General features: G+C 46.6%; 1 protein-coding gene across 6 annotated transcripts in view; it reads right to left on the bottom strand.

Annotated features, from left to right (window-relative positions):
• LOC125451557 (microtubule cross-linking factor 1) overlaps positions 1-13,549 on the bottom strand; it is a 196,565-nt gene that overhangs the window by 96,654 nt on the left and 86,362 nt on the right. For all 6 annotated transcript variants that reach the window (XR_009445791.1, XM_048528771.2, XM_048528772.2 and 3 more), the window contains exon 4: positions 2,670-2,729. Coding sequence is in view for 5 of the 6 variants with exons in the window: in XM_048528771.2 (XP_048384728.2) it covers positions 2,670-2,729 (60 nt within the window). In the remaining variant the exon portion in view is untranslated. The remainder of the gene's footprint in view (positions 1-2,669; positions 2,730-13,549) is intronic.

Below are 13,549 nucleotides of genomic sequence, written 5' to 3'. Positions count from 1 at the left end.
AGCACAGCGTCTTTTCTTCTTAAGGTGTTCAAATGCTCACCAGATTTAGGTGCTATCACATCATCGCAGGCAAATGGAGACTGAAAGGATTGTGGATGTTGTATAAATTAGAAACAAAAACAGAAGTTGGTGGAAAAGCTCAGCAGCTCTGGCAGCATCTATGAAAAGAAGTCAGTGTTAACATTTCAAGTCCAGTGACCCTTCCTCAGACAAACTGAGATTGCTAAACCGTGTTGTTTCATTTCAAGACTGGGACGAGGCCAGAAACAAGTACTTCCCCAATTACTGATCTGATTAATCTTAGTCATGGTGTCTTAAAAAAAATGAATAAAACTATAACAAAACATTAAACTGAATATACATCAGGGACTGGTCTAGATTTCCAATTGACTTGGTGACAATAATTGCAAGGATAAAGATTTCAAGCAGGTTGCTGTTACATGTTACTGTCTGTTCCAGGGAATTCTCACTGACAGTCAGTGTCTGATATTTCTCAATGTTCCCCCAACTTCTCCCCAGTCAGGGGGAGCAGATAAAAACTCATCTCCATGCATTACCTGTAATCACAACACTGATTAATATCCTGTATACATTTGTAATGTTGAATATGACAATCCCAGAATGTGTGTGTGTGGCCTGAATGGGGCCAGGAAGTTCTCATGTTGTTCCTATATGAGCCAAGACAGGTTTGAACCCCTGGCCTGGTTATTGTGTGTAAGGAGGCTGGGTTCGGGCAGCAGTTACTAGGTGGGTAGCAAGTATGGGGTGGGAGACCCTGGGGTTTTAGAAGTAACCATCATTACTCAATTCACATTGTTCCTGTCACAAATTACATCTGCTCTTCCTAACACAGAAGGAAACTGTAACAAAAAAAACACAAAGCTCACACTTAGCTGGGATCTCTAATTATAACTACACAGGTTTGAATTTGTACAGAGTCTTTCATGATGCACCAAAGTGATTTCCAACCATTAAAGTACATTTGAAATATAGTCAGTGGTGCATGTTTGTGTAAAAGGCTGGAAGATAAACTACCAAGAGACATGCATGGCTAAAGACTTAGTCTGCTTGCTACTACTCCTCCCATAAGACAGCTTCAAACCCAGTTACACATATGACTTCCTTTTCCCTGGCAATGTTCACCCTGAAGATGTTGAATCCTTGTTGGGATACCATTATATGACACCCGATTGTTTGGAGCGGTTAATCCTCCCAAAGCTTGTACGGTAAGCGTGAGTACGCAACCTGCTTCTGCCTTCACCAAACACAATGTCCACACATTTTCTTCCTGTCCGTGCACTGTTTGTGGAAATGGCAATCAGAAGAAAAACCTTCTTCCTAATGGAGGACAGTATCCTTGTGGACACAGGTCAGAGATCAAATTCGGTGCAAATTGAGGATTAAACCTGAGACATTCCTGGACAGTAAGGCTCGGCTTCAAATAGTTAAGTGAACAGTAAATCAACAGCAAAAAAAAACTGGATGCTGGAAATCTGAAACAGAAACACAAATTGTTGGAGAAATTCATCAAGCCTGGCAGTGTCTGTGGAGGCAGAAAGCAGAGTTAATGTTTCAGGTCCAACAGGGTCACTGGACCCAAAACATTAACTCTGCTTTCTCTCTCCATAGGTGCTGCTAAATCTGCTGAGTTTCTCCAGCCTTTGATTTTGTAACAAAACAACAACCACCTTTTCAACTTGTACATAAAATTTAAACGTCTACATTTGGTTATTAATCAATAGATTCCCAAGAATTCAATTCTTATGTCACCATCCTGGTAAATACTTGGTCTTCACCATGGAAACACAATGATCTGTTTTCGTTGATCATGTGCTCCAATTCCTGTCCATCGTAAAAGCTCCAGGGGTGTCAGCATTCGACAAAAATCTTAAAAGAAAATGAATGAGGCAAGCGACTGATTTAAAATTGGGCCGCTCCACTGCAATCAGCCACTGACGTGTGATCGACAGTTGCATGCCTCCTGCTGGGGCTTGAACCTGCAACCAGGAATTTTACTGGATGTAGGGGAAAGGTTTGTGAGTGAGTTCTCTGTGCTCTGAGGGAGATTGGGCAGCTGCTCCTGGGGGGCAGAGCTGAGGGGAGAGCAGTGACCCAGCAGATCAGCCAATAGTGACGATTCAGACAAGCAGGTGGGAAGAAGCCGAGCTGACCAGCAACGCGCAGAAATTTGGGGAGTTGCAGTCATCTAGTGACTTAAGAACCTGAAAAAAGACACTGCTCATCATCCACATTCTCTGCTTAGTGCTGGACCATGAGAGCAGTGTCTCCGCCCTTTGTAATAAGGTCTGGGAACCTGAAATGAACACAAGATTTCAATGAATCAAGGTGATTTCCTGTACCTACCACCCCCTTGGACTTCTGTCAATTAGCCCACCATTCACATAGAAGGTAGATAAGGAGGTTACGGATAAATTCACAATGAAAGGTTAACATCACAAAGTGAATTGATTGGAGTGTTTTTTTTTATAATCAGTTAATGGTGTTGATCATTTGAATAAAAAGGTAGGGGTTGCTTTATTAAATGGTCACATTGTCAATTCAGGCTGAAGATACCTGGTCCGTAAAAAGCCAGAAATGAGTCAAACTTGTTGTCTGTAGGGAGCTCGATATGGTGGAGTGGGAGATAGCCCCAAGAGCTGATAGTTTACCTGAGTGGCACTCTTCTTATCTTTGTAAAACTCTCGGCTTCCTCTTCTCTTCAAAGAGCTCTGTAAGATACAAAAGCCAATAAGCTATCATGAAGGAAGATAAGAGATAGCATAAATGTTCACAATGCAGGGTGAAAAAAATCCCAGTCACCACCCACTTATTAAAAGCTTCAAGATAAACAACTTAACACCTCAATTAAAACGGTAGGCAAGTGTCAGAAGAACACATTGTACCTTTGCTGACTGTTATCCTTAAACTTGGATGATAATTGTACCAGCAAACATTGGTGTGACAGCCTATTATAAGAAGAGTTGCAGATATTTCATAACTACAGGGCATTCTAAAGTTCTTGACAGCCAGGAAGTGTATTTAAACAGTAGTCACCACTGTCATCTCAGCTTTTATACAATTACATCTATTCTTTACTTTGTAATGATAGTTGTGCTGAAGTCCATATCATCCAATAGTCTTCCTAACGCTTCTGATAACTAATTTTCTGCTTTGACTGCTCCATACACTGATATCCAGTTGGTGAATTAGGAAGCAAAAGGCTTTCAGAGATTTATAAAGGCTTTAGATATTTCAAAATAACCTGTTATGGCATACCACTGAAGCTGGGGGATTTAAGCCAGACCTCTGGCCCAAACACTAACACTGCTGCAGGCTGGATGTCCATCAATGTGAGATTCACCATCTCCTGCAGCAAGGTCCAGCTCAGGCCTTCACTGTCCAGCACATCTCTGGTCATCTGGTCACCCCGACCCTGCCCGGCTGCTTGAACCTGCTGTGATGGAGAAGTGGCTTCCCGAGCAGCAGCTCTTTGACTGTCGTCCTGACAACGGGAAGACCCGGTGTGAGTGAACCATCTTCCAAATGTTGTTCAGGGTCCCAGTCAAAGGCAGGCCGTGTCCTCAGGGAGGCCCGAGCTACATGACTCAGGCACCCTGTGGAATAAACACATCGTCTGAGTGCGCTAGCTGGGAGGCAGCTCGATCCTGCTGGGTCCAAAGGCAGAAGTCAGAAGCTGAAAGCAGTGATACCCCTGTGACTGACTGCCCCCTTCTTACAGCAGAGACTGAAGCTGATTCCTTTTATATGAGCAGACAACAACCAACATCTTCTGGATCATCGTAACAAAGCCAAGGGAGGGATCAAAAGGACAGCCACACTTTCCACAACATGGACACCACCATTTGGTTTCTGACCAGCACTCAGCTCCTGTAGGACAGCACTCAGAGCACTCCTGCCCAGGGGCCGAGCCTTTCGCCTCTGATACCTTCCAATTCATTCACAACCCTGGCCAGGATTCCTCATCGGGCTAAAGTCGGGGCCCATCCAGAAGAATAGAATGCCTACAGTGTGGAAACTGGCCCATCGTCCCAAAACATCTACACTGAACCTCAGAGCGTCCCACCCAGACCCATCCCCCTATGACCCACCTAATCTACATCTCCCTGAACACTATGGAAAATTTAGCGTGGCCAATCCACCTAACCTGCACATCTTTGGACTGTGGGAGGAAACTGGAGCACCTGGAGGAAACCCATGCAGACACAGAGAGAATGTGCAAACCCCACACAGACAGTGAGGCTGGATTCAAACCTGGGTCCCTGGCGCTGTGAGGCAGCAGCGCTAAGCACTGAGCCACCATGCCGCCCTGGAAAATTTTGCGAACCTCTGAAGTGTTGAGAGCTTTGTTAGCATGTCTTGGTAAAGCACCGAAGATACGAAGGTGTTAGGTTGTTGCACTTTGTTGGAAGGCTGAGGATGTGGTGAGACTGCTGTCTGCATGATTATGTTCCAGATGGCAAAAAAGTGCTCTATTTTTATATCTGCCAATCTAAGTTTTAGATGCATAGTGAAACAAAAATCTGGCATTGGACCACTTCTTAAAATGATAGACTTTGGTTATGCAGAAGAGGTGGGTGGTGAAATACCATAACTCCTCAGGCTAAGAATCTACCCGCCACGGATGGGCCAGGAGAACGGTACTTCCGACCCAGTTGATGCTGGCATAAGATGCTGCTGACTACATTGCCTGGCACTTGTATGCCCTTTCCCAGGTCAGCCAGGTCGGCGTACGCAGATAGAACCACATCCGGCCCTGGCACGAGCACAGCCAACACCGACAGCCTCTTCTGTAAGACTCCACGCATAGGGAACAGAACCAGGCAGACAGCCCTGGGCCTGCTCTTCTCCTGAAGCAAAACAGTGCGGTCAGGGACCCATTCCCCACAATCAGGCACTCTGTGGCAGCATACACAAGTCGTTTCTGGGGATGAACAGTCCGAGCAGATCCGCATAATCCACCATGTGAAATGCCTTCTCCTGATCACAGGACAGGAAGGTGCTCGACAGTCCAGTCCTCTGGGAAAAGCAGATCAGATCCTGGAGCAGATGGATATTGTCATGGAACCTCCAGCCGTGTAGCATGGATCAGGGTGGATCATATGGTCCCAGACGGATTCAAGGTAAGACAACAACAGCCTGGGAATACAGTATAATTGGTGATGGGGAAAGACCCCGGCCATAAATCCTTTAATAAATGAGGCTTCCTTTCATGGGCAGCAGGATCTCGATGGCTCTGCATCAAGAAAGAGACAGCTTTCTGGCTGCTAAACTTTCCTGCAAGACCCATGGTCAGTTAGAATTCGCCCAAGAACTCCACGGGCAACCGATCCAGATCCAGGGACATACTCCACAAGAGCTGGGTAAAGGGGCCACGCCGCCCCTGCCAAAATGGCGGGAGTGTTGAGTGTCCTGGTGCACCCCAGGGCCCACCTGTGACAGGTCTTACCACACAACTGTGCGATCATCCTCGCTGGGTGGATCAGGAGAGAACAGAATCGTGGAAAAGGCCAAGGCCTGCACCCTGATTCTCTGGGAGTCTGTGAAGAGGAACCCAGCGCTGGCCAGCAGCATAGGCGGGTGCCCTGTATTAATCATAGAACCCCCACACTGTGGAAATAGGCCATTCAGCCCAGCAAGTCCACAGCATCCCTCCAAAGAGCATCCTTTCCCTTACACTGTAACTAAACATTTCCTTTTGTCCAGCCCACCTAACCTACACATCCCTGGACACAACAGGCAATTTCCCATGACCAATCCACCTAACCTGCACTTCTTTGGACTGTGGGAGGAAACCGGAACACCCAGAGGAAACCCATGCAGACACGGGGAGAATGTGCAAACTCCACTCAGGCAGTCACCCGACTAGAATCAAACCTGGTTCCCCAGCACTGTGAGGGTCCAGTGTTAACCATGAGCCATCGTGCCACCCATTCTTTCCATAGTGAGTGGGAAGAGGAAGTAGCAGTCTGGACCCTCGAGGGGAGGGAGAGGATCGAGCTTTATGTTGGTAACAATGGGGATGCAGCATTCTGTGCGTGTGTGGAACATGCTGAGTATTGGTCAGGTAAGCAGATCAGATAAGAAGCGAGGCTAGTCTTTTCCCCCTACAACCACACATCAACGAATACCAGTCACGTGTGGACATAGAGCAGTTTTTTCACCGCCTTCGCCTCCAAGCTTACTCCTTCAACCGGGAGCCTAACCCTCCCTCCACTGACCCCTTCACCCGCTTCCAACACAAGTCCTCCTCCTGGACACCAACCCCAGGCCTCCTACCCTCCCTCGACCTCTTCATCTCCAACTGCCGTCGAGACATTAACCGCCTCAACCTCTCCACCCCTCACCCACTCCAACCTCTCCCCTGCAGAACGGGCAGCCCTCCACTCCCTCCGCTCCAACCCCAACCTCACCATCAAACCCGCAGACAAGGGTGGCGCAGTGGTAGTATGGCGCACCGACTTCTACATCACCGAGGCCAAACGCCAACTCTCTGACACCTCCTCCTACCGCCCCCTTGATCATGACCCCACTCCCGAGCACCAAACCTTCATCTCCAACACCATTCATGACCTCATCACCTCAGGAGACCTCCCACCCACAGCCTCCAACCATATTATTCCACAACCCCGCAGGGCCCGTTTCTATCTCCTTCCCAAAATCCACAAACCTGCCTGCCCTGGTTGACCCATTGCCTCAGCCTGTTCCTGCCCCACCAAACTCATCTCCACCTATCTGGAATCCGTTTTCTCCCCTTTGGTCCAGGAACTCCCTACCTACGTCCGTGACACCACCCACGCCCACCACCTCCTCCAGGACTTCCAATTCCCCAGCCCCCAACACCTCATTTTCACCATGGATGTCCAGTCCCTATACACCTGTATTCCGCATGCAGATGGACTCAAGGCCCTCCGCTTCTTCCTGTCCTGCAGGCCCGACCAGTCCCCCTCCACCGACACCCTCATCTGCCTAGCCGAACTCGTCCTCACCCTCAACAACTTCTCTTTAATTCCTCCCACTTCCTACAGACAAAAGAGGTGGCCATGGGCACCCGCAGGGGCCCCAGCTATGCCTGCCTCTTTGTAGTTTACATGGAACAGTCCCGCTTCCGCACCTACACAGGCCCCAAACCCCACCTCTTCCTCCGTTACATTGATGACTGTATCGGCGCCGCCTCTTGCTCCCCAGAGGAGCTCGAACAGTTCAGCCACTTCACCAACACCTTCCACCCCAGCCTCAAGTTCACCTGGGCCATCTCCAACACATCCCTCACCTTCCTGGACCTCTCAGTCTCCATCTCAGGCAACCAGCGAGAAACTGATGTCCATTTCAAGCAAACCGACTCCCACAGCTACCTAGAATACACCTCCTCCCACCCACCCTCCTGCAAAAATTCCATCCCCTATTCCCAAATCATCCGCCTCCGCCACATCTGCTCCCACGATGAGGCATTCCACACACGCACATCCCAGATGTCCAAGTTCTTCAAGGACCGCAACTTTCCCCCCACAGTGGTAGAGAACGCCCTTGACCGCATCTCCCGCATTTCCCGCAACACATCCCTCACACCCCGGCCCCGCCACAACCGCCCAAAGAGGATCCCCCTCGTTTTCACACATCACCCCACCAACCTCCGGATACGACGCATCATCCTCCGACACTTCCGCCATCTACAATCCGACCCCACCACCCAAGACATTTTTCCATCCCCACCCTTGTCTGCATTCCAGAGAGACCACTCTCTCCGTGACTCCCTTGTTTGCTCCACACTGCCCTCCAACCCCACCACACCCGGCACCTTCCCCTGCAACCGCAGGAAGTGCTACACTTGCCCCCACACCTCCTCCCACACCCCTATCCCAGGCCCCAAGATGACTTTCCATATTAAGCAGAGGTTCACCTGCACATCTGCCAATGTGGTATAAAGTATCCATTGTACCCGGTGTGGCTTCCTCTACATTGGGGAAACCAAGCGGAGGCTTGTGGACCGCTTTGCAGAACACCTCCACTCGGTTCGCAATAAACAACTGCACCTCCTAGTCGCGAACAATTTCAACTCCCTCTCCCATTCTTTAGATGACATGTCCATCATGGGCCTCCTGCAGTGCCACAATGATGCCACCCGAAGGTTGCAGGAACAGCAACCCATATTCCGCTTGGGAACCCTGCAGCCCAATGGTATCAATGTGGACTTCACCAGCTTCAAAATCTCCCCTTCCCCCCACTGCATCCCTAAACCAGCCCAGTTCACCCCCTCCCCCCACTGCATCACACAACCAGCCCAGCTCATCCCCTCCCCCCACTGCATCCCAAAACCAGCCCAGCCTGTCTCTGCCTCCCTAACCTGTTCTTCCTCTCACCCATCCCTTCCTCCCACCTCAAGCCGCCCCTCCATTTCCTACCTACTAACCTCATCCCACCCTCTTGACCTGTCCGTCTTCCCTGGACTGACCTATCCCCTCCCTACCTCCCCACCTATACTCTCCTCTCCACCTATCTTCTTTTCTCTCCACCTTCGGTCCACCTCTCCCTCTCTCCCTATTTATTCCAGGACCCTCACCCCCATCCCCCTCTCTGATGATGGGTCTAGGCCCGAAACGTCAGCTTTTGTGCTCCTGAGATGCTGCTTGGCCTGCTGTGTTCATCCAGCTTCACACTTTATTATCTTAGGCTTGTCTTTCTGTCCAGTTCAATGCAGTGCAATACAGGTCGGTCAGCACATTTGGCTGGAATGGCTGGTTTGCAAGCAGAATAACACCAACACTGTGGGGTCAGATCCCAAAATGGCTGGGGTTACCCTGAAGGCCCCACCTTGTTAATCTTGCTCTTCACCTCAGTCACGATGACCCTCAGGTTAAGTTCACCTCTCTAACAGGGGAGCGGGTCTACGTCGGCTTTAGCCAACTACAACATGTAAAGTGTTGTGCATTGTATTTTATAACCCGCTTTAATTTTACATTATTAACAAGCCTTCGATTATTCTGGTCACTCACAGAGTATTATTCACACTTGGACTTCCTAAAGGTACATTGCTATTACAATATATTCAGGTTTCCAACCCCATGGCAATACAGAGAATATTGAGCTTCTCAAGAGTTATGTTTTCATGATGTCACATTCCACAGAAGCATTAGCTGCCACAACAGTTCTCCACTTACATTGTTTCTCCAGGTCTCCACAGACTTTCTATCAAACATAACGGGCTAGTTTAGAGAACTCAATATTTAACGCTGCACTAACTTTTGAAGGGAACCTTAATCTTTTGTAAATATGGTACTCATGTATCAAGTTGCCTTTCTCTAAGAGACTGATCTGTTTAACTGATACAACAAAACTCACAGCGTTCACGAGTTTTGTTTCATTCAGAACTCCATGCCGGAAAACCAAAACAGTTATAAGGCTCTGGAGCAGGAGTAGAGAGAGGCTGTCCTGATCACAGATGTTCAACTGTTGCTGTTGCCTTCTTAAGTTGTCACTATCAGTACATTATGCTGGGGAGATGGTCAGTCAACTTTCTCAACGGACAAGAAGAAGATACGCCAGAACACCCAGTGTTGACTTTAGTTTTCTTTCTGTTGCTAGGCAATGACCTGTGGTTTACAGTCAGCATCTCTCTGGAACTCAGTTTGAAATCATGAACTTGACATGTGGAGAGTGCTCAGGATTCCTTTCACAGTCTGCCAGTGCAGAAATCAGAGCCCCATACTCGTTAGGAATTAAACTGTAACAAGTTGTCAAGACATAATATATCTTTAGCTTCCTCCAATCCTCCTTTCTCTCTGTGTCTGCTGCAGCTCAGTTGGAGCACTGTTGCTATTGGGTTCGGATTGCAGTCCAGAGCTTGAGCTTGAAACAATCTAATCCGACATTCCAAGCAAAACAGAGGGAGTGCTGCACTGCTGCTTTTTAAATGATAAAGTGAATTAAGGTTTTGTCAGGTGGACATAAAAGATCCTACAGCATTACTTCAAAGAAAAGCAGGGGAGTTATCACTTGTGTCCAGGCCAATATTTATCCCTCAGACAACATCGTTATAAAACAGACTATCAGTCATTATCTCATTGTACCGTGCACATTAGTTGCTCCATTTCCTTGTGACTACACTTCAAAAGAATGTACTCAATCCACTTTGAGACATCTGGTGGTTGCAGAAGGTGCTATATGAATGAAGTTGCATGAAATGTCAGCTTTCGTGCTCTTAAGATGCTGCTTGGCCTGCTGTGTTCATTCAGCTCCACACTTTGTTATCTTATATAAATGAAGTACTTTTTACCTCCTTTTCACTCCAAATCTGGTGTCCACATGTAGACTTTGAATTAATTTTTTAAAAAATTGGAAAGAGATCTCAAGGATGTCAACATAATGAAGGGCTTTGCTGATGTAGAGGTTCAGCAAAACCCAGGTTAAACTCACTGCTTTGTGCAGCAGGGGTTAATGCTGGAAAGTGAATATTATGACCATGTTTTTAATTATTTCTTAGGATCCTAGCCATATATTAAACAAATTCCATCCCAACTGATTCAAGCAGCCCTTCATCCTCCCAGGTGAAGTCAATAATTTCACTTGGAAAATGTCAAGGGCACACCATTGAATGATAAGCAATTCTGAACTAGGCATTCTGAAATGTGTGGTGACTGTGTGATTTTTCCTGGATGTGGGTGACAGTGCATGGCACACACACAACACACGCACATACACATATGCACGCACACACACACACGCATGCATACACATACACACACATGCACACACACATGCACGTTAACACACACAAGCATACACACACATACATGCACGCACACACACATACGTATGCATACACATGCGTACACACATATGTACATACACAGACACGCACACACACACATGAATGCACACATGCACATACACACACATGCACATACACACACACGCACGCACTCTCAGTCTTGTGCTGCTTTCATTGCAGTCCTTGGAATTCTATTTTGTCTCATGTGAGCAGGGAGGAGGAGTCTTTAATCTCAAACCTCACACAGCAGCTCTGTGTTTCATCCTCCTTCATGCTGTGGCAGACCTTGATCTGTGGTAAAGCCTACAGCCAGTTTCAGCCTTTGTGTGTTCCTGTCTATTGCTGATAAATCAAACACAGAAACAGGATTGTGTTGCTTAGATAACTGAAGCTCAGAGGATTCCTCAGCACTGATAATGCATTCTAAGAGTTTCTTGGTGGTGGCAAGTGATAAGAACAGAAGATGAGCAAATTACTTTTCTTTAAGTTTGGAATATGACATTACTTGCATAAAGTATTACAATTATTTGTTATACCTGAAGAAAACCAAATTAAAAAGAGATGGGCTTTAATGCCTATCAGGATTATATCACTACTATCTCTTCACTTCACCTGACAAAGAGGCAGCGTTCCAAAAGCTCGTGATTTTAAACAAACCTGTCAGACTACAACCTGGTGTTGTGTGATTTCTGAACTTGTCCACTCCAGTCCGCATCATATATAAGTCAGATTAACACTAATGTGCCAAGCCAGTGCAGCACATCATTGTTACTATATAATACTATTTTTGAGCTGCCCTGATCTCATTTTGCAAATCATTTTGCATGAAACAGTGTGATCTGTAACAAAGCTCACACTGTCTTAAACTATGATCTGGGACAGCAGAGTAACTTTTCCTACATTTTGTGACCTTGCAGCAAGAAAATTTGTATTCTGGAACGCACACTGGGAATCTGAGCAAATAGTACAGGTGGAAAATCAGCATTGCGCTTACTGAAAATCTAATGTACATTCCTGATCTGCTCTGATACACTAGATTCTTTCACAATGCAGTCTGAAAGCAAGTTCTCTCTGAGTGGCAGAACCATGAAGAATGTGATTTACATCATGCTTTGGAACACAAAGCAGCACTAAAAGAGCTTTTATTTGGCATCTTACAAATGAAAACTTTATAGAGATTTGTTGAATGATGTGCTAATAGATTTTATAGACCTCAAATAGTGCAGAGATGGGTATTTAATGGGGTTTGCAAATTACTGAGGAGGGCATGTTACAGATAGATGTGCTTTACAGAGAATGGAATTTACAGTAACTAGTATTTTATTGGAGATACACATTACATAGAATGGAATTTTACACTGTACACAGATACATTTAAATGAAACACATGCTTTATGAATTGGTATGCAGAAAGGGATACATTAAAAATAAATGCCTGTGTTAATCAGGAAACTGTTTACAAAGAAGCATTCCATCTAATGACACATCAGAGTGTGAGGCAGTGAAGAGCTGCAGTACTAAAACCTCAGAAAAAGTTTGTCAACCGTCAGTGAAGAACATGAGAAAGACATTATAAAATCACAGGGTTTGATATGGGGGTGGGGGGTGGTTGGGGGGGCAGTTTGCAAACTAACTTTAGGCTCACAATCTCTGCACTCCTGCAGTACTAATCTCCACAGTGGTTAGTTCTACTGCGCACTTTCATTGCTTTCGAAGATCCACTGACACAGTGAGCATTTGAAGTTCATTGAAACTGGCAGATACCACGAGGCATTACAGTCTGAGCCAAGTACTCCTGTGAACTGCCTCCTGTTGAGATCATTCGAACTCCTGATGGCCCAAGTACAGAAAAGAGCCACTGTTGGTAATCAAAGACACCACATCGCTCTCAAATTTCCAGCCAGATGCTTGCAGGCGGACAGCTAAAAATACTGGGGGATGAATGAAAAAGCAAGCAAGTAATCCATGGACAGTGCATGAGACTGGATGAACTGGATGAGAAGGGTCCCATCTTAAAAACAGACTCCTAATGACCCCAGCCATCGTCGCCAAACCAAGCCCTCTTCATCATAATGGGGCTAGCCCCAGCACTGAATTTCTCCCCGCTATTAAGTTATTCAATTCATGTGACCTGTAATCTATAATAAAGCTTGTACTGTCTTAAACTATGATGTGGGCGAGGAGATTACTTCTTCCAATGTTTTGCGACCTTGCAGCAAGGAGGCTTGTACTCTGGAACGCACTCTGGGAATCTGAGCAAAAAGTACAGGTGGATAATCAGCACAGCACTTACTGAAAATCTGGTGTATTCTCCTGACTGCAAGGATTCTTTCCCATATTGCAGGGTCAGAAAAGTGACCCCCACGTGTCTCCTGTGCCAACACTAAGAGCCGAAAGTCATACCAAGTCTTTCCAATTGCGATTGGGATTCGGTGAATTGGTGAAAGAGACTTGGCCAATGGATCATGGTATCATATTCAAGTTTGTTTTTCTTAGACAGCTCAGGCAAGAAGGGACTGTCTGGGCTGTGGACATCAGGAAATGTATTTCCTATGCTTACTTTGACTGCAAGAGATGGTTCTCATGATGCTGAGATTATCCAGCACCACCATGAGTCTTTACTTCTTCCGTAGGATCCCTACAGTGTGGAAACAGATCCTTCAGCCCAACGAGTCCACACCAACCCTCAGGGCACCCCAACCAGATCTATCACACTACAACCCACCTAATCTACGCATCCCTGGACACTGTGGGCAATTTAAC

The sequence above is a fragment of the Stegostoma tigrinum genome, chromosome 5 (genome assembly GCF_030684315.1).
Source record: "Stegostoma tigrinum isolate sSteTig4 chromosome 5, sSteTig4.hap1, whole genome shotgun sequence".
In the NCBI taxonomy this organism is placed as follows: domain Eukaryota; kingdom Metazoa; phylum Chordata; class Chondrichthyes; order Orectolobiformes; family Stegostomatidae; genus Stegostoma; species Stegostoma tigrinum.
Note: the sequence above shows the minus strand (reverse complement) of the source record. Positions and strands in the feature narration are given on the sequence as shown.